Source organism: Cucumis sativus, chromosome 7 (genome assembly GCF_000004075.3).
Source record: "Cucumis sativus cultivar 9930 chromosome 7, Cucumber_9930_V3, whole genome shotgun sequence".
NCBI lineage: Eukaryota > Viridiplantae > Streptophyta > Magnoliopsida > Cucurbitales > Cucurbitaceae > Cucumis > Cucumis sativus.
Window position 1 is genome coordinate 10806919 of NC_026661.2, and position 25618 is coordinate 10832536.

At 33.8% G+C, this 25618-nt stretch overlaps 2 protein-coding genes across 5 annotated transcripts; both read left to right on the forward strand.

The window, feature by feature from the left end:
* Positions 1-264: 264 nt before the first annotated feature.
* On the forward strand, positions 265-8000 carry LOC101204529 (CCR4-NOT transcription complex subunit 9). Of its 4 annotated transcripts, none has more exons than XM_011660687.2 (10): positions 265-596; positions 1210-1281; positions 1434-1523; positions 1644-1686; positions 2910-3016; positions 4071-4166; positions 4686-4876; positions 4952-5021; positions 5916-6035; positions 7747-8000. In XM_011660687.2, the coding sequence occupies exons 1-9, from the start codon at positions 417-419 to the stop codon at positions 6024-6026; spliced, it is 960 nt and encodes a 319-aa protein (XP_011658989.1). In that variant the 5' UTR covers positions 265-416; the 3' UTR covers positions 6027-6035; positions 7747-8000. The 4 variants fall into 4 exon arrangements, with proteins under 4 accessions (XP_011658989.1, XP_011658988.1, XP_031744919.1 ...); XM_011660686.2 differs by lacking the exon at positions 7747-8000 and adding an exon at positions 6704-7258; XM_031889059.1 differs by lacking the exon at positions 7747-8000 and adding an exon at positions 6502-6694.
* Positions 8001-16451: 8451 nt separating this feature from the next.
* LOC101204771 (prohibitin-1, mitochondrial) lies at positions 16452-20402 on the forward strand. Its single transcript, XM_004139746.3, has 6 exons — positions 16452-16607; positions 17537-17724; positions 17896-18012; positions 19256-19426; positions 19600-19812; positions 19942-20402. The coding sequence occupies exons 2-6, from the start codon at positions 17548-17550 to the stop codon at positions 20134-20136; spliced, it is 873 nt and encodes a 290-aa protein (XP_004139794.1). The 5' UTR covers positions 16452-16607; positions 17537-17547; the 3' UTR covers positions 20137-20402.
* Positions 20403-25618: the final 5216 nt, after the last annotated feature.

The following is a 25618-nucleotide window of genomic DNA, read 5'->3' on the forward strand; positions in this document are numbered from 1 at the left end:
ACATAAAACGAGAACGTTACCAAACAAGCTGTTATCGATCTAATAAATAATCTTTTCTAAAGATTATCATAATCGGTCGTTCACAAAAAAAACATTATCATAATCTTTTCTTTTCCATATTCCTTTTCTTATTTGAAAAGGGTGGTTAGAAAAATTCATTCAAAATTTGAGATTAAATTTAATGAGAAGTTTTGGGATTTTGTTAAAAATATTAAACCATGAGTTTAACTTTAGTCTTTAGATTTAGATTAATATCTTTATATTACAAAACTACATCTTAAAAACTCACATTCACTACGAAGGTTGCCTGTGAAAAAGTTCGAAAAGAAAAAAAGAAAAGAAAAAACCTTGCATACTGCCCTTCGCCGGCGTGAAATCGGAGGAGTATTGGACTCGAAGGTTTTCGACTATCGAAAATGGCGAATCTCCCCCAGTCCCTTTCCATGAATGCTGCGTTTGGAGGTCCTGGTCCATCCATCCCTGGTGCCACCGGAGCTCCACCGAACAAGGAGCGAAAAATGGCTTCTTCAGAGCAATTGGTGCTCGATCTCAGCAATCCCGATCTCCGGGAGAACGCTCTTCTTGAACTGTCGAAGGTAAGATTCCTTTAACGGAGGAGGAGGAGGAGAGTAGTTGGGGTTTGGTGTTGGCGTTGGTTTTCTTTTTTCTTTTTTCTTCTTCTTGTATTGGTGTGATGGTGGTGATAAATAGGGATTGCTGAGGAAACGAATACTGTTGGTGTTGGAGAATTTGTAGCTTTTGTTTGGAACGTGAGAAATTTATAACTTGGCTGCGGCCGAAAGAAGAAGAAAAATTCTTGCCCGTATTAGTGCTACTTTTGTAAATTATTCTGTATGGAGTTAACTGATATGTAGCGTAATGAAACTTAACCCAACCGGTTAAAAGAAAGAAATAGAAACTCCGATTATTTGATTTCAAGATAACGGACTAGTCTTCTTCTTTCTCTTTTGGCTTTAATTCTTGCTGCAAATTTTGTTGGTATCGAAGTACTAACAACGGTTGGATGGGAAATGAAACTACAAACTAAACAGTATGCTGTGTGTCTAGCGAAAAAAAAAGTTTTGGCTGACCCTTTGTTAGTGTTTGGGGAAGGTTTAGCCCATCATGTGGGATAGTTTTTTTTTTTATTATATGTGCGGTTAAACAAGTATAGTTGATGCTCTAATTTGTTTCTGTTTTTATTTTCAGAAGAGGGAGTTGTTTCAAGATTTGGCTCCATTGTTGTGGAACTCTTTTGGAACGATTGCTGCATTACTGCAAGTATGCTGCTTTACTTGTCAAACTTTCTATGAATCATCTAATCATTGACGTGATACAAAATCTTATGTTTATTTATTTATTTATTTCATTGGCCATATTTCATTCCCTAATGTTGTTACATTGTTTTTAATTATCCTTTTTGGCTCTAACAGGAGATTGTATCGATATATCCCGTTCTTTCACCCCCTAATCTAACCCCTGCGCAATCAAATAGAGTTTGCAATGCTCTTGCTCTTCTTCAGGTGCACTGTTAAACTTGTCACATAAGGGGAATCAAATTATAGATGGTTTTGTTGTCGCTAGTCACTCCTGGACATTTTTATCTGGAACTACAACTTATGCTCTCTGCATGTTTTTTGCAGTGTGTAGCCTCTCACTCAGATACAAGGATGTTGTTTCTCAATGGTAATGTTTTTCATCTTGTTTATGTTTGTACACTTTTGCTTAAGAATTCGTACATCCGATACATCTCCTCCATCACACGATCAGCATACAAAATAAAGTGTCCTTCAAAATCTTACACTAATCTGTGAGGAGGGAGGGACTAAGGGGGTAGGCCATGTGGATCCGGAGCAGTTTTAAAAAGGTTCTCCCCCATATACTGATGGAGAAGGGACATAATAGAAATATATCTTTTGCGTGAGTCACACTCACCTTGTATTGGTTGGAGATCTGATGAATTCTTCTTTTCAGGACCAAGGGATAGTGTTTGTTTGCTGGCTTGTTTTGTGATATCGTGGGGAATGTGGATTTAACGGAGTGGTAGGAATTTAAAGGGGTCGAGCGATATTCAAGGAGCTACGAGAAGGAGTGAGGTCTAATGCATCTTTAAAGTGTCTGATAATTGGAATTTTTTTTGTAATTATTAGCTTGGTTTCAATCTTTTTCACTGGAGAGATTTCCTGTGGTCTAGGTCTCCTTTTTTCTTTTAATTTATTTTTTAATGCTCTTGTGTATTCTTTCATGTGTCTCAAGAAAGCTTTCTAACTTCTGCATAAGCCATAATGTTGCTTCTCGGTTGAATATCTAGCAAAAGTATTAAGTACATATACATATATGACTTGGGTGCTTATTTTTCGTCGAGAATGTTTTAAAGCTCAAAGCAACAATAGTCTTCTGGGGCTTAAGCACATGGTGCCAAAAGAAAAAAAGTGGGAATTTTTCGTGAGGCGCACTACATATATAAGTACTATATTAAGAAGAGAAAACATAGTTGAAGGTGAAATACCAAAAAAAAAAAAAGGATACCCCTAAACACAAAATTTTATATTTAGACTTGGTAAATTTTATTTTTTAAGTTAATGAAGAAGGAAAACCCCCTGATTATTTCTATGTTTAAAAATAATGAAAAAGCCCTGAGGTGCAGGGTTTTGAGGCTGGGGGCTTCACAAAAGGGAAGCTCTAGAGGGGCGCTTTATTTTAGTGAGCCTCACCTTGTCAAGGACAGGCCCCACACCTGCCCCTTGAGCCTCGACGCTTGTGTACGGGAGGGCTTTTTAAAACCCTGGTCAGCGGTCATAGGAATTTTGTGATTTCCTTAAGACGATTGCATGCTCATAATATTTCCTAGTATTCTAATTAGTGTCATTTCCAAGAATTGACCAGCAACTAAATTTTATTCTTTGCAGCTCACATACCGCTGTATTTGTATCCTTTTCTTAACACAACTAGCAAGTCAAGACCCTTTGAGTACTTGCGCCTTACTAGCTTAGGTGTCATTGGTGCATTAGTGAAGGTATTTCACTTTAAAGCATAGGCTTTCTCTTCTTTGTTCGTTCTTATTTCTTTACGTGCACTCTCAATATTTTGATTCCACTTATAACTTTGATACAACAGTATGGAAGTACGATGTGGACTGGAAAATATGGCAGGCATTCAGAATAAAATGAAACTTCAATTGCATGAATTTCTGTAGCTTTTGCTTTTGATACCTTATAAATCATAAGATCTAAACCTTCTAAATGTGAAGTATGCTTTTTTTTGTTTGAGATAAAGTATTAAGTATGGTTTGTTATCGAGTGAAGCTCTTTTATTTAACTGAAGAAGCTATCAGATGAAGTAGCACCATTTAGGTTTTTTTTAAATTCATTTTGGTGCGTCAATCACATTCTTTTTGTAACTTTATCCCGTTCTTTAGAAAAAAGATAGTTTATGTGACTGCTTCAATATGTGCAAGTATATGCACCTTTGGTACTTTCTTGTAGTAATTTTATGGGAGGCGTTTTTGTTTTATTTTGTTCTTTTTCCTGGTGATATTTATATTCCTTTGATTATTAAAGATTCAAACTTTTTTTATAGTAATTATTGGTAGCTCTTATTTTGTGATGGCCAGGAAAGAAAAAAAGGAAGAAAGGGGAAAAAAAAAAAAAGAATGAAAACTGTGCACCAAGGTCTAGATAATTTAGTTTGGTATTTAAGCACTGATTTGTATTAGACTTTAGCTTAATCTGCTTGAATAAAACTACTTCCATATGGCAGGAAAAAAGACAATACTACGACATTAAACTTTTTTGGTCTTTAGACATGATATTCGTTGGTGCTTTATTGTTTAAATGAAAATTGCTAGTACTGAGATGGTAGTCTATGTATGCCTTCAGAAAATTGCTAAGTCTGTGCACCTAAATATTAGATTATACTCCATACCTTCCACTACATAATCTCAGGTACATACAGGCACTAGTAAGAGGTGGCCTTTTAATTTCACTGTTACATGGGGCGAAGGCTATGTTTCAATAAATCTTGTTGATTTTTTGAAAATGTGAGTTCTGTTTTCCTTCTTGTTTTACCAGGTAGATGATACAGAAGTAATAAGTTTTCTTCTGTCAACTGAAATAATTCCTCTATGCTTGCGTACCATGGAAATGGGAAGTGAGTTGTCAAAAACAGTTGAGTTTCCTGATGCTACTCCTATTTCTCTCTCTATATTTTTTTGTTCTATTTGTTTCTGCAATTTTACAATAGCACGTTTTGGGAGTTAACATCTATATTGTAATTGTCATGGCATGTTTTGATTGTTTTCTTAACGGGATGAAAATGAAGAAATGTCAACATTCCTCCTCCATTTCTTTTCCCGTTTTTATCAAAATCAAGGGATGGGGACTAACTCTCAATTAGTGGACTCTTTCTTGAACTCTGAACAACTGATCCTTTCCTTTCGAGAGAGTAGGAACATGCCCTCTTCTCCATTTGTTGGCCCCCAAAATTTGTACTTTTTAAAAAAAGATTTCCAAGACTTTTTCTCTCAACCTTTCCATGGTTCATACGTATGAAAATAGCAGTGAACAATTTATTGATACCTGTTTTCCATCTCTAATTCAGATGTTATTTTAGTGAACAAAGTATTAGAGAGTTTTGACTATGCGCTCGTTAACTAAACTACTATGGCCAACAATTTTATGCTGCAGGTTGCAACATTTATTGTGCAGAAGATTTTGCTGGATGATGTGGGGTTGGATTATATTTGTACTACAGCTGAGCGATTTTTCGCTGTTGGTCGGGTTCTGGGGAATATGGTAGCAGCTCTTGCTGAACAGCCCTCCTCTCGGCTATTGAAACACATAATTCGTTGTTATCTTCGATTGTCTGATAACCCAAAGTTGGTAAACGTAGATTTGCATCTCATTTGAGGTAATTAGCCTTTACTGCTTGTTTAACTTGTTTCATTGTTCAGGGCTTGTGATGCCTTGAGGAGCTGTCTTCCAGACATGTTGAGGGATGCTACTTTCAATAGCTGCCTTCGGGTAAGTGTCTTTTCTAAATGGACTGCGTTACTATTTGGTAGGGCTTCTGATGAGGAAAAATGTTTACGATTCATGGAATATTATCTAAGAGGGGAAGTTTGGCATGTCATTTAAGTTTTAGCATTGGCAGAAAAAAGTTTTCATTGTTTGGTTACAAAATTATTTATTATTATTAGTATTATTGTTGTTATTATTATTATTGCATAAGAAAGCATTTCATTGATAAATGAAATATCCAAGTACAAACAAAACCCTAGTTAGATGAACCAACATGACAAACCACAACAATAGATGAAAAGTGCGTACAATGAAATCAATGGGGTAGGGTGGATGAAAAAAATGACGATAAAGAAACAAAAAGATGTAAAAAGAATTGTTGTAGCAGCCCGCAACTATAAAGAGACCAAACAAATGATCAATCGAAGGAACATCAAACTGAAGCAGGACCCTCAATTGAATCAACATGCAAGCCAAAGTAACCACTGACGACCAGAAAATAACTGTGACAATAATGAGGAGAGAGAGCCAAAAGAGGATCGAAGAGCTAGTATCAAGCGGACAAAGAACCCTCCGAAGGATGATTAAACTTTTTTCTCATTAGAGATCTAGCACTCCTAGTTCCAGATGTCTCTGATACTCATCGTTTGTTGTTACATAATAAAACACGGTTTAATATTAAAAAAAGGTTCTGGAAAATTAGTGCTCCACTAAGAAAAATACTATTCTCACCATTTTCCCGAATTCATGTTCAGTTGGAGCTCCTACTTCCAGCTACTGCTTATAAGTATATATATATACATGTGTGTGTACATGTTTTGTTCTCAAAAAACTTCTCTGACTTATTTGCATTGTTTTTGGTTCCTTTCCAATTTTTTTTTCTTTTAATGTTGGCAGGAGGATCCAACCACTAGGAGGTGGCTGCAACAGTTGCTACACAATGTAGGAATGAGTAGGGTTCCAGCACTTCAGGCTGGAGCTGGATTTGATCACATGATGGTGAACTAAACCTGAATCGTATGTTTCAAATTTTCAGTATTTTTCATATAGTTTTAGAGTTTGCAGCGTTGCTAAAACATTTATTTTCTCAGCTGCATTTATTTATTTGTAAGCATGATTTGTTTTTGTAATTAGGGATGTTATCTGGAAAAAAGAAAGAAAGAAAGAAAATTCATTTAACTTGAACAATGTCGCTTCTAGTGAAAGAATTATACATGTTCATAGTTGCCAATAGAAATGCTTTTAGCTGTGTAACATAATAAGTCCTATCTATCAAATATTTTTTTCAATTAAGGGAAAAAAATCTGTTACTTAGACATATTTTAGAATGTCCATAAATTTATTTTTATTTGGTCCAAGATCTCAAACTATGACACTTTTAGTCCTCAAGTTTTAATTTCAATTTAGTCTTAAGGTTTTAAAATGTCAGAATTTTACTGTTGAGGTTTGAGAAGCTTTTCTTTTTTCAATTTTCAATTTACAGTTTGGTCCATAGGTTTCAATATTTACACACCTTTAGCCATTTTTCTGGAAGAAGATTGAATAGATAGAACGATAAAGCACAAACAAAGAAGGGAAGATCAGATTTGTTTGACACTTTTTATGTGATTTAGTTTCTGATATTTGATTGTCTTTTTCTTGTCGAGCAGAATTTCACTAAGTTACTGTTTTTGTTTTTGATGCAGCCAAGTCTTTGTAGTACTTTAGGAGATTTCTTTTATGATAGGTCTTAGCCATGAAACCTCCCTCGTATCAATTCAAGTGCGTGACTTACCAAACATCTTGAGAACATCAAGCATTTGTTCGAATCTTTGGTGGGTTCTAAGTAGCTCTTTGGTTTCCTACGACCCTCCGAATATTAGTTTTTCCATATTCGCCTCAACATTTGTTCCCTCTCAACAATCCATTCTCATAATCGTTGGGATTTGTCTCTTCTTACAATGCCAACTGAAGGAAATGGTAGAGACATGAATGGAATTTCAAAGACGAGATCGAACCCCCCACCTCGAGGAATAGATGTCATGAGATTCATTTCTCTTAACCAATGCATTCGTCGTGTATTTTTTAGTGTAATGAAAGCATAAATAGCTTTGATTGGAATAGGGTTCGTAGGTTTTTCTTTCCATTAGTTCACTTGGGTTGGGTAGAGTCTACCTGGTTGATCGTCCAACGACATGGTGGTTTCAGTGAATTGATGCCTATGAATTTTTTAAATCATTGAAATTCTCTTTCCATCAGTCTATCGTTAGAATTAGTCACTAAATTTATAGTTGAAGACTTGTTTTAAAATTTCTGAACCAAATTAAAACATTTCAATTTTTTCAAATAGGATGATATATTCTAATCTACATATCTAAGAAAGAAAACTACAGTTTTTAACATTTTTTTCCTTTTTTTTTATATTAGTCGTCCATAAAAATTGTCATGTTAATAGGACATACTACATAAGGTTTAGATTTATCATTCAAGTGCCCTGATTGTTTATATTTACCTGAATTTACCTAAATATAACACCTCATATGCAGATTGAGTCTCTCCCTCTTGCTCTCCTTTCTCACTGACACTTGCTCTCTTTTTTCGTTCTCGTTTAGACCACTTTTATTCCAACAAAAACTTAAATGTAATGATACCACTTCTTCACAAAAGCTACCGCCCTTTGGAAACAAACTCACATTTTGGTAAAAATTCACATACAATGCGGCAATGACCTCTCTCTAATTCTTTTTAGGTGAGTCTACAACAACCTCTTCGGTGAAAACATAGCTATTGGTGAAAGGAAGGAGATGAGGAAGAGGGAAAAAAGGGCCTTTGATGTTGATTGGTGATAATATAAGCTAAAAGCATAATTCTTAAGTTTCAAAAGATAAGGCAAAATTTCATGTTAATATGGACGAGAGATGTTGATCTTTTTTTCTTTCTTTCTTTCTTTTCTGAATGACCCTTTTTATTGAAACTTCAATGAAGATGTTAATCAAATAAGAATTTTACGTTTTTAGATGAGTACAAGTCTAATTAGTATTCATTCACATTATTTATTTTCATTGCTAATTTTTTAAGAAATTCACATCGCATGTAATTATTAGTTGATTTCTTGAGGTCTTCAAGTTTTGTTTTAGAAAAATTCCAATTTCATTGATCTGAATTAGTGTTACGATTCTTTCATCTCAATAGGCTTCCATTTTCGAGTTTGTCTCAAAAAAGAAACTTGTGGATGCAAAAAATCTCATTATGTGATTGGATTTGGAATTTTTTTCTTCTTTTTTTTCGAAATTTGTGAGTTCTTAAGATTCTTCAGTTGTCAATGAGTCTTATTGAAATTAGTAAATGCTAATGTTTGTGATATTTTCTATATTTAATTGAGAGGAATACATGGATAATGTATACATACACGACTGCCAAAAATTATATACGGAATCTAAACCATATTAAAACAACCTAAATAACGAAATAGCAATATCAAAATAACCTTGGTAACACTAACAATTAACAATATTAAATACAGTAACATATACCCTCTCAAATTCAAAGCAGTAGAGTAAGAGACCATCTTTAGTTTACAATGCAACTAATTGAAGCAAGTAGAGAAGAGTGCCTTGGTGTGATCAATGTTTGGTTGTTCGAAAGTAAATATAGATTGAAAATGAAGAGTGGAACTTTGGAGATGGTGGTGAATAAAGTGACACTCATTCTCAGACACCATTTTATGAGCAATTTGAATAGCATTACGACTATCACAACGAAGAATAGTAGTAGAGTCTTGGGAAAACTCATGTTTTGCATACAACCTCATAAGTAGCATCAATAGGGTACAATATTTGAACTCTGGGTTGGAACAAGAGACAATAGTTTGTTTCTTACTATGCAAGGAGATGAGAGAATCACTCAAACAAAAACAACGATGCCGCCAAGGTGATAGGAAAGTGGCAGATTAGCCACGTTACCGGCCGCTATTTCAATGACTTTTAAAGCTGAAATGAAGCTGGAAAAAAGGCAGAAAAACAGTGGCATCGAGAAGAACGAATGGGATAAGGCATTCACTCCATACCAACGAAAGAATTATGACAATGCCAAGCAAGTTCAAAGCTCAGATACATCAAAGGCGAAAGAAGACCAACCTTCCAAAACAAACCAAAGCACAAGAACTCAAAAACTCTCTAACAAGAAGAATGGTTCAACCAACTACCCAAGACCGAATTTAGGATTTTGCTACCGGTGCAATCAAAAGGGATACTTATCTAATCAATGCAAAAAATGGAAAACAATATATAGCATATGTTGAGAAAGAAGGGAGCCAAGACCACGAGGCGAAACCTAATTTCGAAGAAGAAATAAATGAGTTGGAACCGATTGAAGGGGAACAACTATCTTGTGTGATACAACAAATTCTCCTAACACCAAAAATGGGGACTCACCTTCAAAGACACTCATTATTTCGTACATGTTGCATAATTAACGGTAAAGTTTGTAATGTCATAATTGATAATAGGAGTAGCGAGAACATTGTCTCCTCAAAACTTGTTCAAGTGCTCAACCTCAAACTTGACCCACATCCACATCCATACAAAGTGAGTTGGATAAAAAAAAGTGGCGAAGCACATATAAGTTCAACTTGCACCATTCTTCTTTTTATTGGTAATTTTTATAAAGATCAAATTATTTGTAATGTTCTTAACATGGATGTTTGTCATGTATTATTAGGACGTCCTTGGCAATACGATCTACAAGCACTACATCAAGGAAGATAGAATACTTATGAATTCACTTGGATGGTAAAAAGTGACACTCTTACCTTCTACGAGCCCAACGAAAAGATTAGCTACCAAGAGCAAGAAAAAAGTCAAGAAGCAACTTTTTTTTCATACAAGAAAGTGGAAGAATCATTGATAAGAAGATAATGAGGTGTGAGGTTTGATAGTTAAAGATCTATCCTCAAGTCCATCCTTGCAAGAAGACAATCAAGACAATAGAAGATTGCTAGAAGAATTCCTTCAAGTGATGGAAAATCCAAATGACTTGCCTCCACTTTGGGATATCCAACACAATATCGATCTCATTCCGGGTTCTACTCTTTCAAATCTGCCTTATTATAAAGTGAACCCAAAAGAGTGAGATTCTTTAAGAACAAGTTAGTGAGCTCCTAGAAAAAGGATACATAAAACCAAGTTTGGGTTCTTGTGTCATTCTTGTCCTTTAAGCACCTAAAAAAGACGGTTCATGGAGGATGTGCGTGGATAGCTGCACCATCAACAAGATTACAATTAAATACCATTTCACCATGCCAGGAATGTTTGATCTCTTTGATCAACTTGGAGGAGCAAAATTTTTCTCTAAGATCGACTTAAAGAGCGGATATCATAAAATTTGAATCCGACCCGGAGATGAGTGGAAAACGACATTCAAGACCAATAGTGGCCTCTTTGAATGGTTGGTAATGCCATTCAAACTATCTAATGCACCTAGCACGTTCACGAGGTTAATGATTCTGGTTCTACGTCCTTACCTTAATAAATTCCTAGTAGTTTATTTTTATGACATTTTAGTATATAGCAACACTTATGATGAACACTTATCTCATTTGCATAAACTCTTTAAAATACTCCAAGAAAATAAGCTTAGCATTAATTTCAAAAAATGTTCTTTTTCTGTTAAAGAAATATACTTCCTAGGCTTTCTCATAAATGAGTTTGAAATTTTCGTAGATCCTAACCAGATAAAAGCAATAAAAGATTGGCCACAACCAAGAATAGTAAAAAAATTACAAAGTTTTCTTGGGCTTACTTCTTTCTATAGAAAAATTATTACAAATTTAATCACTATAGCATCTTCATTAACAAAATGTTTAAAGAAGCGAAAATTTGCTTGGACTAACTCTCAAACTTAAAGTTGTGTTCTTAAAAGATAAACTATCCAACACACCCCTACCAGATTTCACACAACCATTTGAAGTTGCTTTTGATGCACGTGGAAATGGAATAGGTGTAGTTTTATCCCAACACACTCACCCAATTGAGTACTTTAGTGAAAAGTTAAGTGAGGCAAGACAAAAATGGAGCACCTACAAACAAGAACTATACTCTTTGGTAAAAGCTTTAAAGGTTTGAAAACACTATCTCTTAGGACAAGAATTTATTCAATTCTTCGATAATTTATCCCTCGAGTATTTGCAAACACAAAAAAACATTAGTAGAATGCATGCTAGGTGGATTTCTTTTATTTAACGTTTTAACTTTGTGATAAAACATAGGGCTAGTACTAATGTAGTAGTGGATGCCCTTAGTAGGAAAGCCAACCTACTTACTATTCTAAAAACTCAAGTAGTTGCATTTGATTCTTTGCCTACTCTTTATAAAGACGACCCCGATTTTGGTCAAATTTGGTTTTTTTGTGTTGATCATGTCAATTGTGATGACTTTCATGTAACTAACGATTTTATTTTTAAGAATAATCTTCTTTGCATCCCTAGAACATCTCTTCGTGAAGCCTTAATTAAAGAGCTTCATAGCAATGGTCTTGCAGGACATTTCGGCATAGACAAAACTTACCAATTATTGAGTGATAGGTTTTATATGACTCAACTTCGCCGAGACGTTACAAAGACTCTTAAGCATTGTTTTACGTGCCAAACTGCCAAAGGATAGCAGTAGAATACCAAATTGTATACACCTTTACTTATTCTCAAAGGCATTTGGGAAGACTTGTCCATGAATTTTATTCTAGGCCTTCCAAAAACACAAAGGGGGAATGATTTGTTCTTGTTATAGTTGATCATTTTAGCAAAATGTCTCACTTCTTACCTTGTAGGAAAACATCGGATGTCATTTATATATTGCTATTTTTTTAAAAAGAAGTTGTACGTTTGCATGAAATTCCTAAGTCCATAGTTTTCAACCGTGATGTCAAGTTCCTAAGTCATATTTGGAAGACACTTTGGAAAAAACTCAGCACAACTCTCAAGTTTAGCACGACTAGTCACCCCAAATCGATGGACAAACCGAGGTTACTAACAGGAAGCTTGTCAACCTAATAAGGTGCATTGGAGGAGATAATTAGCCTAAGCAATGGGACCTTGTCCTAGCCCAAGCAAAATTTGCCTATAATTATATGAAAAACCGAACAACAAGGAAGTCACCATTTGAAATTGTGTATACTAAGTTACCTAAACTAACGGTTGATCTTACTAACGTACCTTCCAATGTTGATCTAAGCCCCAAAGTTGAAAATATGGCCAAAAGAATAACAAAGCTCCATAAAGACATAACCACCCAAATTGAGAAGATGAACCAAACATACAAAAGTCAAGCCGATAAACACCAAAGATTTAAAGAATTCAAAGAAGGAGATCTAGTAATGATACACCTTCGAAAGGTGAGACTACCAGCTGGAAAATACAGCAAACTACAACCAAAGAAGATAGGACGTTATCAAATAATCAAGAAATTTGGAGATAATGCGTTCAAGATTGATCTCCCTGATCACATACACGTCAACCCTAACTTCAATGTGGCTGATATATTCAAGTATTTCCCTCTCGACCAGCTACATCTTTCAACCTAAAACTCGAGGACGAGTTTGTTCTTCTTAAGGGGGAGACATTTGATGTACTATGCTGTTACCTAACTCATGACTACTAATATTTTATATTTTTTTCTAATATTTTAGAAGCTTTACAATTAGGCTATTGTAATTAGCTTACCGTTGGGTTTTAGTATAAAAGCCCCTAGTTTGTCATTTTGTTTTTTTAATAGAAAAATTTTCATAAGAAGATTTTAGTCTATTTACGTGTTTTCTGTCCAAGAACACAGACATACACCAAACACATCAATTAGTGTCATCAAATATGGTGCTAATTGGGCGAAATATGTTAAGTTTTTCCATTGCAAAATCAAACAACCCTAAAAAGAAAGGATAGTCCCGGTTCTTGGTTCATGATGGATCGAAATTTCAGCTGCAATTGGATCTTTGTTCATGGCAAGGAACGGTGTGTTGCCAAGTGCTCGAGATGACTCGGAGCAGATGACATCCTAAAAATGGGTAATTTTAAAGAACAATAAAAAGGAGACTACCAACTTTTTTACCGTGTGATTGGTCACCAAAATAAAGTAAATAATATTTTAATAAAAAGAAAAAAAATGGTATGCAAAAATTAGAGTTTAGTTTGGGAGTCATTTGTGTACGAGAAAGGTGTTACAGTTTGTAAAAATCTCACCATTTTTCTTTCTATGTTTGTTTCTTTTTTTTGTGGCTGTGTAAAAAGATTTATAGGGTTTCTTTACGTTCTTTTTATTTGTATGAAATTTTGTGTGTTTTTTTCCAAAACTCCAAATGATCATATTTACATACTAACAAATGTATCACGTATTAGAAACAAAATCAACCAAAAATAAAGTGAAGGAGATTTTATGTGATTTTTTGCCAATAATCAATTTGATTTTTTTTTAGAAATAAAAGATATGCTCCTTTAAATGGATATTTCAGTTATAAATGAATATTTAAAATCAAAGGGGATTCACAAGGCAAAGTTGAAAGATATAAAGTTCGTTTTATTGAAAAGAGTGTTATTCAAAATTGGAAGACATTGATTACAAAGAGACTTTTCTTCAGTTTCATCGAGACTACTTTAGGGTAATCATAACATTGTTAGCTCACTTTGATTTGGAGCTACACGAGATGGATGCAAAAACTGTGTTTTTGAATGAAAATATTGACGAAAAGATTTATATGGTGAAACTAGAAAGTTTTATGTCTCGTAATTCAAAATTTATTGTGTACAAATTGAAGAAATTCATCTATAGCCTCAAGCAAGCCTCTCGTCAATGGTATCACAAATTTTATGAAGTAAATACCTCATTTTGTTTTGAAGTGATTATAGTGGAAGATTGTATATATCACAAGTTTAGTGGGAGTAAAAGAATTTTGAGATGAAGGATCTTGGTGATGCTTCTTTTGCACTAGAAATTGAAATACTGTAGGATTGTTTAAAAGTATTTTGAGATTGTCACAAAAGAACTATATAGAAAAGATTTTGAGTAGGTTTGACATGAAAGATTGTGTACCAGAAGATATTTCTATCGCTCAAGATAATAAATTTCATTTAGGTTAGTGCTCGAAGACCATACTTGAGACTAAGGAGATGTATAAGGTTCCCTATGAATCGATTATTGGGAGCCATTAGTATGATCAAGTATGTATGCATCCAAATAGTGTGTTCATAATTATATGTCCATTTATCGAAGATCAAAATTTTTGGAGATCTTTTTGTATTTTGATTATGATTATGTTGGATGTTAATATGCTTTACGATCAACTTTAGGCTATATCTTCATGTTGGTTGGAGGAACTGTATCCTGAAAAAGCGTTAAACAAACACTTATGGTTTCTTTTATCATGGTTGCAAAGTTTATAGTATATCATGAGGTGTCCAATCATGAAATATGGTGCAATAGAAAGAGTTTAAAAGGGTCAATTTTTGATAGAACACGTAAGAAACAAACTCTATGGTGGAACATTTATTGGCTAAAGATTTACCACCTAAAGTTTTCCATAAGCATGTTGCTCATATGGGTTTCAGTTACTTTCCTGATTCCATGGTTCAATGGAAATTTGTTATTGAAGGTGTTCTTTGACGTTAATGTATTTATTTTCTATATAAAATAAAGTGATGGTTTATGATTTATTAGTTGAACTTGTTTTCATGCGTGTAGATTTTGCAAATGCGACTCAACATAAAGTTTTAAGAATGATATCACTAAAGACTTTGGACCAGCTGACAAGAGACATGATCTAGATCACTTTACATGTAGTTTTCATCCTTTGATCTATGTTACTGAATGTGTTGGAACTAGTGATCTAGGAAGGTTTAGTTACAAGTGTAATGACAAAAGTCACATTGATTCTGTGCTGATACAGAAGATAGACCAAATTGAACTAAATGAGACTCTATTATTGAAATAACTTGTTTATGCACACCTAATGTTTATGTTATTTTATAATATCAGATACACAGACATAGCTCAAGTGAAAGATTGTTAGATGTATTTAAACATTAATACGTATAATTAAACTATGAGATATGTATATGGATTAATAATTTAACACATTAGATTATTTATTAAAGTGGACCCTATACCATGTGATCTATTTAATTAAGACCCTTAGAATTTTTAATAGAGTATGAACCAAATAGGTAGAAGCTCATTCACACATTGATTAGGTTTAACGGAAACCTTAATTAAAATAGCATACAAAGAGACCATAAGGCTATGGTCCTTAATATACCCAAACAATAAGAAATCAATCTTTCTTGAATTGAGGCATTTAGAGTTTAGTTGAGGAAGACAATAGTCACCCACCCTATCATCAATCTTTCAACAATATTTATCTACTCTTAACAATTTGACCTGAATGATTCTATGGTTAATCTATTCAATTTAGATTAAAGTAATTACGCTAACATGTGCAACTTCCGAACCTTCATGCCACTATGTTGAGCAGCGCTGAGACACTCACCTCCAACCGATTTTGGTCCTTTTTCATTCATTTGATCTAGTTTCTTTTCTAAGGCTTCAAACTAATTCACTTTTAGTTTCATTTTCTCCCTTACGCTTGATTCTACTTTTTGACTACCCAACAATGATAAACTAAGCAATTAAACACGTTAAATATCATAACCATATCAAATTAAGCATAACTAGATAACACATTTCTAGTGTTATCAACTAAGATAAAAAAATATGTTTGAATTCAATACTTAAATTTAGATTATATAAATGAATAATTTGATAGATAATTATTTCATTCTACTAGAAATTTGAGTAATTTCCTTTTAAATTCACATTCTTCGTGTAAAAATATGAGCGAAAAATTTTACTATTTAATTAACTCTTTTTTATAAGAAAAACAAAACAGAAAAAAGAAAATTTGTACTGCTCAAAATTAAATGAGAAATTTTGCGAGGATTAGAAATGAAACGAGGAGCGAGGAGGAGGATAGAAAAGTCATCCCAACCTAACTTCAACTTGCAAACATATCTAATCGCACGTATTAAAGATCCAACGAAGTGAGTCATGTTGAGCCTTCTCACCATTATTATATATGAGGATATTTTCATAAGATAAATTTTTATCAAAGTTTTCAAATGTTAAATTACAAACTTGATTGATTTCTATAGTTTTGTTAAAGTTATAATTTAGTCCATATTATTTAATAAAACTCATTATTCTTACCATGTAAGAATATTTTTGTCAAGTTATAAGAACTATTAATGAGATTTTATGGAATTAAATTGTAACCTTTAAAACCAAAATCTAGAATTTAAATTTGTTTTAAAACTATAGGGATGAAATATGTATAATTTAGTACCTAAATTTGTAACTAAAACAAGATATTACCATTTCTTGAAGCTTATTTTCAGACATGGCATTGATTGGTAATAAAATGGGCCATTGATAGATAGGAAAGCCCAGAATTGAACACCTCCTTCAATGGGTTAGCCATATAAAACCCTAAACCCTTTCCATTTCTTCTTCTTCAACCCTTCAACTTCGTAAACCCTAAACCCTCGTTCGACGTCTGTGCATTCAAGATCTTGAGGTAAATTCTAAGTTTTCTGCTCATTTTTTCATGCTTATTCAATCCTATTTCTATACGTTGTGCTATGAAACTTTTCGAACAAGAATTTCATTTCTAATCTCTCTTAACGCTTACCCTCGCCCATTCTCCACTCTCACTTGATGCTCGGTCTGGTGGGTACAAGAATTGAGATCGCATGCAACGTTCTTCTTATGTAATCTTGTGCTTCCGGATGCGTGCATCTGTTTTTTTATGAAGTTTTCATTTCTCCTTCTGAATCTCGTGGACCGTAACTGGCATAGTATATGAGCATTTTATACTTTTGGTTTATTTGTTTTATTTCTGATTTTGATTGGAGTGTTCCAATGAAATGAGTTCTGTTCAGCAAGGATTTCTTTTTGAGTAATTGATGTTTTTTTCATAGCTCCTTTCATATGCGCTGCTTTTTGGTTGTCCAATTTTTTTGCAACATATTTTTGTTGGTAACCCGTCAAAATTGTGCGCATGTCTGCACCGAACTATTACTAAAATACGATCACTAGGGATTTTCCAATAGGTGCAATCATTTCTCACCAGACGAAGAAAATTTGGCCAAATTTAAACTAAAATGTCGGGAACAAGAGACTAAATTCAAACGTCTCCTCATCATTTTTCAGACAATTCATTTGCTAGTGTAGAGGCCATTAAATTGTTAGTTTATTTGAGCTAGACCTGCCTCTGTCTCGACATCAACTTTGCTGTAGATGAACTGAACATGTTTATAGTCTGGGAAAGCATTGATGGGAACTGTTGTGCTATTATTTAATCGATCTCAAACATTTCATTAACCCTTTCTGTTAGTTTATAAATGCACTTTACCACAGGAAGCTTCAGTGATGATTCTTGAATTGATTTTCCATCTTAATTCATTGGTGATTCTTTTAATAACGTTTCTTTTTTTGAAATCTCAGAATCTAGAAATATGAATTTGAACAATGTTAAGGTTCCGAAGTTGCCTGGTGGTGGTGCTGCTTCTGCTTTGTTGAAAATTGGGATTATTGGTGGGCTAGGGTTATATGCAGCTTCCAATAGTCTCTACAATGTTGAAGGAGGGCATCGGGCTATTGTGTTTAACCGTCTGGTTGGAATTAAAGATAAGGTTAAATGATGTGGTCCATTCTTGAAACGCTGTTATAATTCTATATCCATTGGTGATTTGGCTAGAAAATTTACTTGGTTCTTGGATGATATCAGCATATAAGTGCCTAAGCTTCGTGGTTGGTGTAAGCAATATAATTTGAACGAACTTTCTGCTTGTCATAACTTTCAGGTTTATCCTGAAGGAACACATCTCATAATCCCTTGGTTTGAGAGGCCAATCATATATGATGTCCGTGCACGACCAAATCTAGTGGAGAGTAGTTCTGGGAGCCGAGATCTCCAGATGGTATGTTATTTCTTTTATTTGAAGATACCAAACTTTTTTCTTTAATCTTTGATTTTATTCTTGTTGAATGTGGGCTTAGACCTGCTTAGATTACTTTCAATACTCAACGCCTGAGGGATTGCCACAAAACATGGCGTTCGTTTATGTTTTACATGTGGGCAGGCAGATTTTAGTGTTTTTTCATGGGGTAATACTGATGCACCGATCTTTGTGCATCCCTTCTCACCACATCAAAAAAATATTAAAATATTTCAAAGAAAGGAAAATGAAATTTTTGCCGTATGGCAAGTTATGATTGGACATTTTGGTAGAGTGCACAAAGATAGGTGCTTCTTGGGATGCATCTAAGTTGTGTTTTGTTGTACAACATTTGGAATCTTAATCTTAATGACTGGCTATTATCTGTATTTACATCCTTTTTTCAAAAGAATCCATGTAATCTCGATGGGTACTCAAGTCACAAGGGAAACACATACAGTACAGGTTAAATCTTCTACTTAGTTTCAACAGTTTCATTAAATTTATTCCAAGTATTTGGAGTGAGGGTGATGAATTTTATTGATAGTTTAAATTCTTAGTAATACTCTAAGAAGCATGAACACTTTAGTTGGCTAACGTGTCCGTTTTTGACACATGGATGTTCCATTATTGTTGGGCACATATTGTACATTAGTTAGTGGAATAGATGTATTAGATACCAGTCATACTTGTAGTTGTATACAGTCAAAGTAGCTACAACATTTGTTAGACATGCATTTAGCACTTGTTAAGTATGCTATTACTAGACACGAAAATGGCGAATATAATAAATTTTGAAATTGAAATACATCAAACTATTTTTTTAAGCATGTAATGTATGAACTCGTTGACTTTGAATTGTATATTTTTATAAGCGTGGCCTTGCCGTGATTGTATCCTAGATTTATAAAATTGATGTGTCGCAGGTCTGTTATCTTAGGTGACATCTTTTACTTTTTTCTTTTATAACACCTTGTTGTGATGGGGGTATCTTGTTTCTTCCTTACAGTATCAATTCTTATTATCAGCATCTTCTCATTTCTTATAAAAACAAATTTATGTACTGCTTAAATATCGAAAATTAAACTTGTTCTCTCTCCAAAATTATTGATTTGATGAATTCATTCAGTGGTACAGATGGTTTCTGTCATTAATTTTTGGTCTGTAGAAAATTCTTTTGGTGTTTCAATTATTCAATAATTATAGATATTTGTTTTGTGTGCAGGTTAAAATTGGTCTTCGAGTTCTCACACGTCCATTACCAAATGAGTTACCTACATTGTATAGAACACTCGGTGAAAATTATAATGAAAGGGTTCTGCCTTCAATCATTCATGAAACTCTAAAATCTGTAGTCGCTCAGTATAATGCCAGCCAACTTCTTACGCAACGAGAGGTAAAATGAGAACTGTTCTCCGTTATTTAGGTTCCAATGTATTTCTGCCTTGTTTATCACATTGATTCAATTTGTTTTCTGTTCATAGGCAAACTGAATATGATTCCCTCTGTTGTACTTCATGTAACTGCCTCTCTAGGATCGTCGTATGCTGATCTACTGTTAATTTTCAGGCTGTAAGTAGAGAAATCCGAAAGACTTTGACTGAGAGAGCAGCCCAGTTCAATATTGCTCTTGATGATGTGTCCATAACAAGTTTAACTTTTGGAAAGGAGTTTACAGCTGCAATCGAAGCCAAACAAGTGGCTGCCCAAGAAGCCGAAAGAGCCAAATTTGTTGTGGAGAAGGCTGAACAGGACAAGAGAAGTGCTATAATTAGAGCACAGGTGAGTTGGATGGGGGATGATACGTTGAAAGAAAGAATACTACTAACTTCGTTCTTGATGTTCTGTAAAATCATAATAATTTGTTTAATCAGTTGAAAATTTATGACTTTCTGTGATCATAATTACTAGGGAGAAGCCAAGAGTGGGCAGCTGATAGGGCAAGCTGTTGCCAATAACCCTGCATTTATGACATTGAGGAAGATTGAAGCAGCAAGAGAAATTGCACATACTATTGCAAACTCAGCGAACAAAGTGTTCCTGAATTCAGATGATCTGTTGCTGAACCTTCAAGAGATGAGTTTGGAGCCCAGTGGAAAGAAGTAAGATTATTTCAACTCTTCAAAACTTAGAAAAGCCATTTTGTCTGGTTTCTTTGATTAATTAGTGAATGTTGGGGCATTTACTTACGTGGAAGACTGGTTAGTGTTTGTAAACAAAAAATTGAATGGTTTACTATCCATCTCTTATCCAACAACTTGAACCTGAGCCTGAGCCTGAGCCTGAGCCTGGCTGCCAATTCTCATCTACTACCCGAGGAGATAGTTTTTTGCGTTATAATAATAATAATTTTAGTACATTCTTATATGCCATTTTAAATGATTAAATGTGTGGGCAGATGGAATGGTGATGAGAGTTGATTTTGAAGAAAATTTAGAGTGTTTGATACCATTCAACATAATTTTTGAAATGTATTTAAAACCTTTTTTTTTTTTTTTTTTTTTTTATAAAAATAAACTTTTGAAATGTATAACACGTTTTTCTTAATGCCATCGAAATGGGTCCTAAATTAGATAGAACGTACTCCTATTTACTCCTATGATATAAATAGACTTGTACAAAAAAGAGTAGTACTTGAATATTGTCAGACTGCAGTTATTTGTATGTATCCTCTTCTAATATAGTAGAAGGGGAAAAATAGAAAAATTGTGATGATTTTGCTCTCAAGTTTTGAATCTTGAAATCTTGCATTAAAAATCAATACAGGGTTTTAGAGATGAATATTTAACAATTAAAATTCATAATAAACTCTACCACAAAACTTGAAAATGATCGTTGAAAACGTTTCTATATCCATCTCTTATTATTCCTTTTAACATATTTCATTCCGATGAAATTATATCAAATAAAGTCGATGCATCAAAGTGAATATAATTACATATAAAAACTATTCCAAAGGTGTAACATGTTTATTTTCTAATTTGGTCAAATGTTTATTTATATAAGATTTGGACCTCCACATTTCCATTGACAAACTAAATCAAGTCATTTAGGTCTCTAGCCTTTTCTTAAAAAATGCAATGCAAAGCTTCCCACATATAAATATTAAATTTGAACAAATATTTTGGATAAGACATCAACTCTAAGTTTTCAAGGTTTTATTTTCCATTGTTAGTTATCAAAACATGCTGCTTTCACTATTATAAGACAGGCTCACAATTGCAAACATGAGATGATGGATGTCAATTCATAATTTAACAAATTGTCCTTAATTTGAAAGGAAATGGATATGTGTTATGAAACTATTTAGGATTGTTCGTGTGGAGGTGTCCAATATTCTAAGATTGAGAAAATCCATCATGTTTATCATTTTCTTGTTGGTTTGAACTCCATGTTTGATATAATGTGAGGTTGTAATGGGATAAATGCTTATACCTTCTCTTATGGAAGTGTGTTCTGAGTTGCATTAGAGAAAGACAAAGTCAATGTTATGAATCAAGACAAAGTCAATTCTACTACTTTCGCTACAAAATTATTTGGTTTTGATATTGACAAGAAAAATTGAAAACATATCTAATGCATGAACATTGCAAGAAATCTAGACATACAAAAGAACAATGCTGGAAGTTACATGGTAGACCATCAAATGACAGAAGATGTCCTTCAAATGCAAGTCAAACCCTAGTCGAGCTCTTATAAGTGAATTGACAAGTGCCCTCCAGTCACTACCTTAGGTGAATTGCCAATGTGACCTTGGTGTATCTTCTCTTGGGGTCGTTGGTCAATCAAGTATTTCTCAATCCTAAAGTCTCCTTAGCATAAATGATAAGAAAATCATATCTTCTAAATGCTAGGAATGAAAAGATTCAAATTGCAAATGAGTCTTTTGCTCATATTGCGGGTAAGGGTCATATTTGTCCTATTGATGGTTTAACTTTACAAAATGTCTTATGACGTACTATCTATTAGTAAGATAACTAGATATTTAAATTGTCAAGTTGTCTTTTCACTAGATAATGTTTTCTCTCAAAACTTGAGCTCGAGGAAAACGATTGGCACTGCTCGGCACAATAGAGGACTCTATTCCTTGACGATGATGGTCTCTCTAAGAACTGTTATAGGGCTAGTTTGTTTTCTTCTTATTTTTCAACTTTAGAAAAAGATTGTATGTTGTGGCATTTCTGCCCTGGCCATCCAAATTTTCAATATATTACATATTTATTTCCTAATTTATTTAATAAAGTTGATGCATCTTCTATGTTTTGTGATGTGTGCATTTTATAAAACAACATAGGGCTACCTTTTTGTCTCAACTTTATAAACCTTCTTAGCCCTTCTCTATTATTCATAGTGATGTTTGGGGTCCTTCGACTGCTACCATCTCTTCAATGAAACATTAGTTTGTGACCTTTATTGATGATCATATCCGTCTCACATGAGTTTTTCTTCTCGTTGATAAATTTGAGGTTTCATTGATATTTAAGCAATTTTACACTACCATTGGACTCAATTTAACACCAAAATTACTATTCTTCATAGTGATAATGATCATGAGTTTCTTAATAATGCCCTTCATGACTTTCTGTCTTCTAAAGGCATTGTCCACCAAAGTTTGTGTTCTTATAACCTCCAATAGAATGCAGTGGTTGCCATTATACCTATTGGGGAGGGAGGAATGCAATTCTCACTGCAACTTATGTTATTAATCGAACACCTTCCGGTGTCCTCCAACTCCAAACCCCTCTTGAATGTCTCAAGGAGCCATACCCTACCATGCCAACTTATTCTTTATGTCTCTCTTCGAGTTTTTGGGTACATTGTCATTGTTCATAGTCATGGTCCTAACCAAACCAAGTTTATCCTTCGTGCTCATAAATGTATCTTCGTTGGGTATACCTTCACTAGCGATGTTATAAATGCTTCCACCATTCTTCCAAATAATACTTCATCTCCATGGATTTAACATTCCTTAAGAATCAACTTTTCTTCCCCGTTAGTCCTCTTGAGTAGGAAAGTACAAGTGAAGAGGCTAACTACTTGATATCTTCTATCTCGAATGACCTTCCTAAACCCATTCTGAGTGTCCATGATGTTATTCTACCCTCTAAACAAGCCCTTTGGATAACTTACTATATAAAGAATCTTAGAAAGAAAATGGTGTTCCCTACTGCTCCATCGATTACAGTCCAAGGATTTGGACCAACATAAGATTGAGATACTACTGACCCTGATAAGACTAACTTGTGTGTTGAGGATGATATAGTTGATTTGGTTGAGAATGACAGGATTAATATGCTAGTTCTAGAGAATAACAAAGTGGCAAGAATTGATGAGACTTCAACAAAAACCCAAGAGGGCACGAATTTTCCTTTAGCTGAAAAAAGTAATCAAAATCCCATTACATACGAAGAATTAGACAAATCAAAGGATTATGATATCTTTCTTAACGTGCTCATTGCATTAAGAAAGGACACCGGGTCCTGCACCAAGTACACCACGTATAGCTTTCTAGCTTACAATAATTTTTCATCTGAGTTCGATGTGTTTACTGCTAGCCTTGATACAGTAACAATATCGAAAAACATACATATGACTATGAAAATTCCTACGTGGAAGGCTAGCGTCATGGAAGGAATTGGAGCTCTTGAAATTAATAATACGTGAGATCTTTGTGCTCTTCCTAAAGGGAATAAAACAAATGGGTGCAAGTGGGTGTTCACTCTAGAGTACACATCAGACTGAACTCTAAACAAGTATAGGCTAGTCTTGTAGCAAAAGAGTTTACTGAACTTATAAGATAAATTATTCTAAGATTTTATCCCCTGTAGTGAAGACATTAAACACAATCTGGATTTTTCTTTCAGTTACAGTTAATAAAGATTGATCTCTCCATAAACTTGATGTGAAAAATGCATTTCTGAATGGTGAATTAAAAGCGGAAGTTTATATAAGCCCTTCCCCCTGGTATGTAAATTTAAGAAGTCTTTGTGTGGTTTTATACAATTTCCAATAATGTGGTTTGATAGGTTTACTACATTTGTTAACTCCTAAGGTTTCACTCAGAAACACTCTTATCACATGTTGTTTACAAAAAGGTTAGTTTTCGAGAAAATTGTTATTCTAATTATGTATATAGATGATAATGTTTTGTAAAAAGATGATATGGTTGAGATCACCAAGCTGAAAAAGAAAATAGCTGACGAATTTGAGATTAAAGATCTAGGAAATCTAAAGTGTTTCCTTGGAATGGAGGTGGAAAAAACAAGGGAAAGATTCGACATGCTAAAAGAAACATGTATAACTGGATGTAGGCTCACAGACACTTTTATTGAATTTAATGCAAGACTTAGAGATTATGTTGGCAAAGTTCATATTGGTAAAGAGAGGTATGAAGGTCTAGTAGGATATTTGTCTCACACGAGACCATATATTTCCTATCTGTTAATGTTGTTAGTCAATTTATGCAAGCACTCTACGAAGAATCTAGGAAGTTATGAGTTGAATTCTGAGATATTTGAAAAGTACTCCCGATAAAGGTTTAAGGTTTGGAAAATTGATAGAAAATGCATTGAGGCTTATACGGAGTTTGATTGGGCATGATTATTATTGACAGAAAATCTACCTTTTGGTATTGCATCTTTGTGTGGGGTAACCTAGTTACTTGGAGAAGTAAGAAGCAAAGTATTACTTCTACAAGCAGTGCTGAAGTTGAATACAAAGCTATGAGTTTGGAAATATGTAAAGTAATCTGGTTGAAGAAAGTTTTATCTAATCTTCATTAAGATAGTGTTTTACCATGAAGTTCTATTGTGATAATAAAGCAGCTATAAGAGAGAGTGTTGGAAATAAAGAACTTTGTTGATTGTTTATAGCCTCGAGGGTATTTTTGTATTTTACTTTACCTTAAGTTCCTTTCCTTTTTTGTATTAGGACTTGCTAGAGCCTATAAATTAAGGTTGTTTCCTTTTGTAACTCTCATTGTGTGTGATAATAATAAAAAATGACTGTCTATCGTGGTTATTCTAGGGTTTTCTACGTAAACATGATGTTCTCTTTTTCTAGCTATCATTTAACATTTATCAATGATCTTAGAGGGGCATTTTTAAATATACTAAAATGAACCAAAATATATATAAAATATATAAGTGATATTATTAGAAATTGATAGAAATCTATTAGGATTTTTTTTTTAAAAAAAAATAGAATAAAACACAAAAGTACTTACATCGTATAGAACAATTTTGAAAAAGAAAAAAGCCGACAACGTGAAATAACAAAAATACCCTGTGATTAATAGGCCACACATGCATGCAAAAAGTTTCTTTTTAAACGATTATTGCATAACATAGTTTAAAAGACCGTTTAGATATTGGTACATGATTGTTTAGATCATTGTAAACGATCGTTCGAATGTATCACTTATCTATCTGGCATAGAAAATGACAGTTTATCACTGCCTATCTGAGATAGAAGACTGATCGTTTAGGTATTAGTATATGATCTTACACCAAATCTAAACAATCTTGGTACACGATTTTGTACCAAATCTAAATGATCTTGGTTCTTGTACCAAATCGTTTAGATATCG

Bases quoted from the DNA above. Each gene is read 5' to 3' on its own strand.
- LOC101204529 (XM_011660687.2), top strand. From the start codon at position 417: ATGGCGAATCTCCCCCAGTCCCTTTCCATGAATGCTGCGTTTGGAGGT. The intron at 1,524-1,643 runs GTGCACTGTTAA...TGTTTTTTGCAG, and splicing joins ATGCTCTTGCTCTTCTTCAG to TGTGTAGCCTCTCACTCAGA. The intron at 3,017-4,070 runs GTATTTCACTTT...TTGTTTTACCAG, and splicing joins TCATTGGTGCATTAGTGAAG to GTAGATGATACAGAAGTAAT.
- LOC101204771 (XM_004139746.3), top strand. From the start codon at position 17,548: ATGAATTTGAACAATGTTAAGGTTCCGAAGTTGCCTGGTGGTGGTGCT. The intron at 17,725-17,895 runs GTTAAATGATGT...CATAACTTTCAG, and splicing joins TGGTTGGAATTAAAGATAAG to GTTTATCCTGAAGGAACACA. The intron at 19,427-19,599 runs GTAAAATGAGAA...GTTAATTTTCAG, and splicing joins AACTTCTTACGCAACGAGAG to GCTGTAAGTAGAGAAATCCG.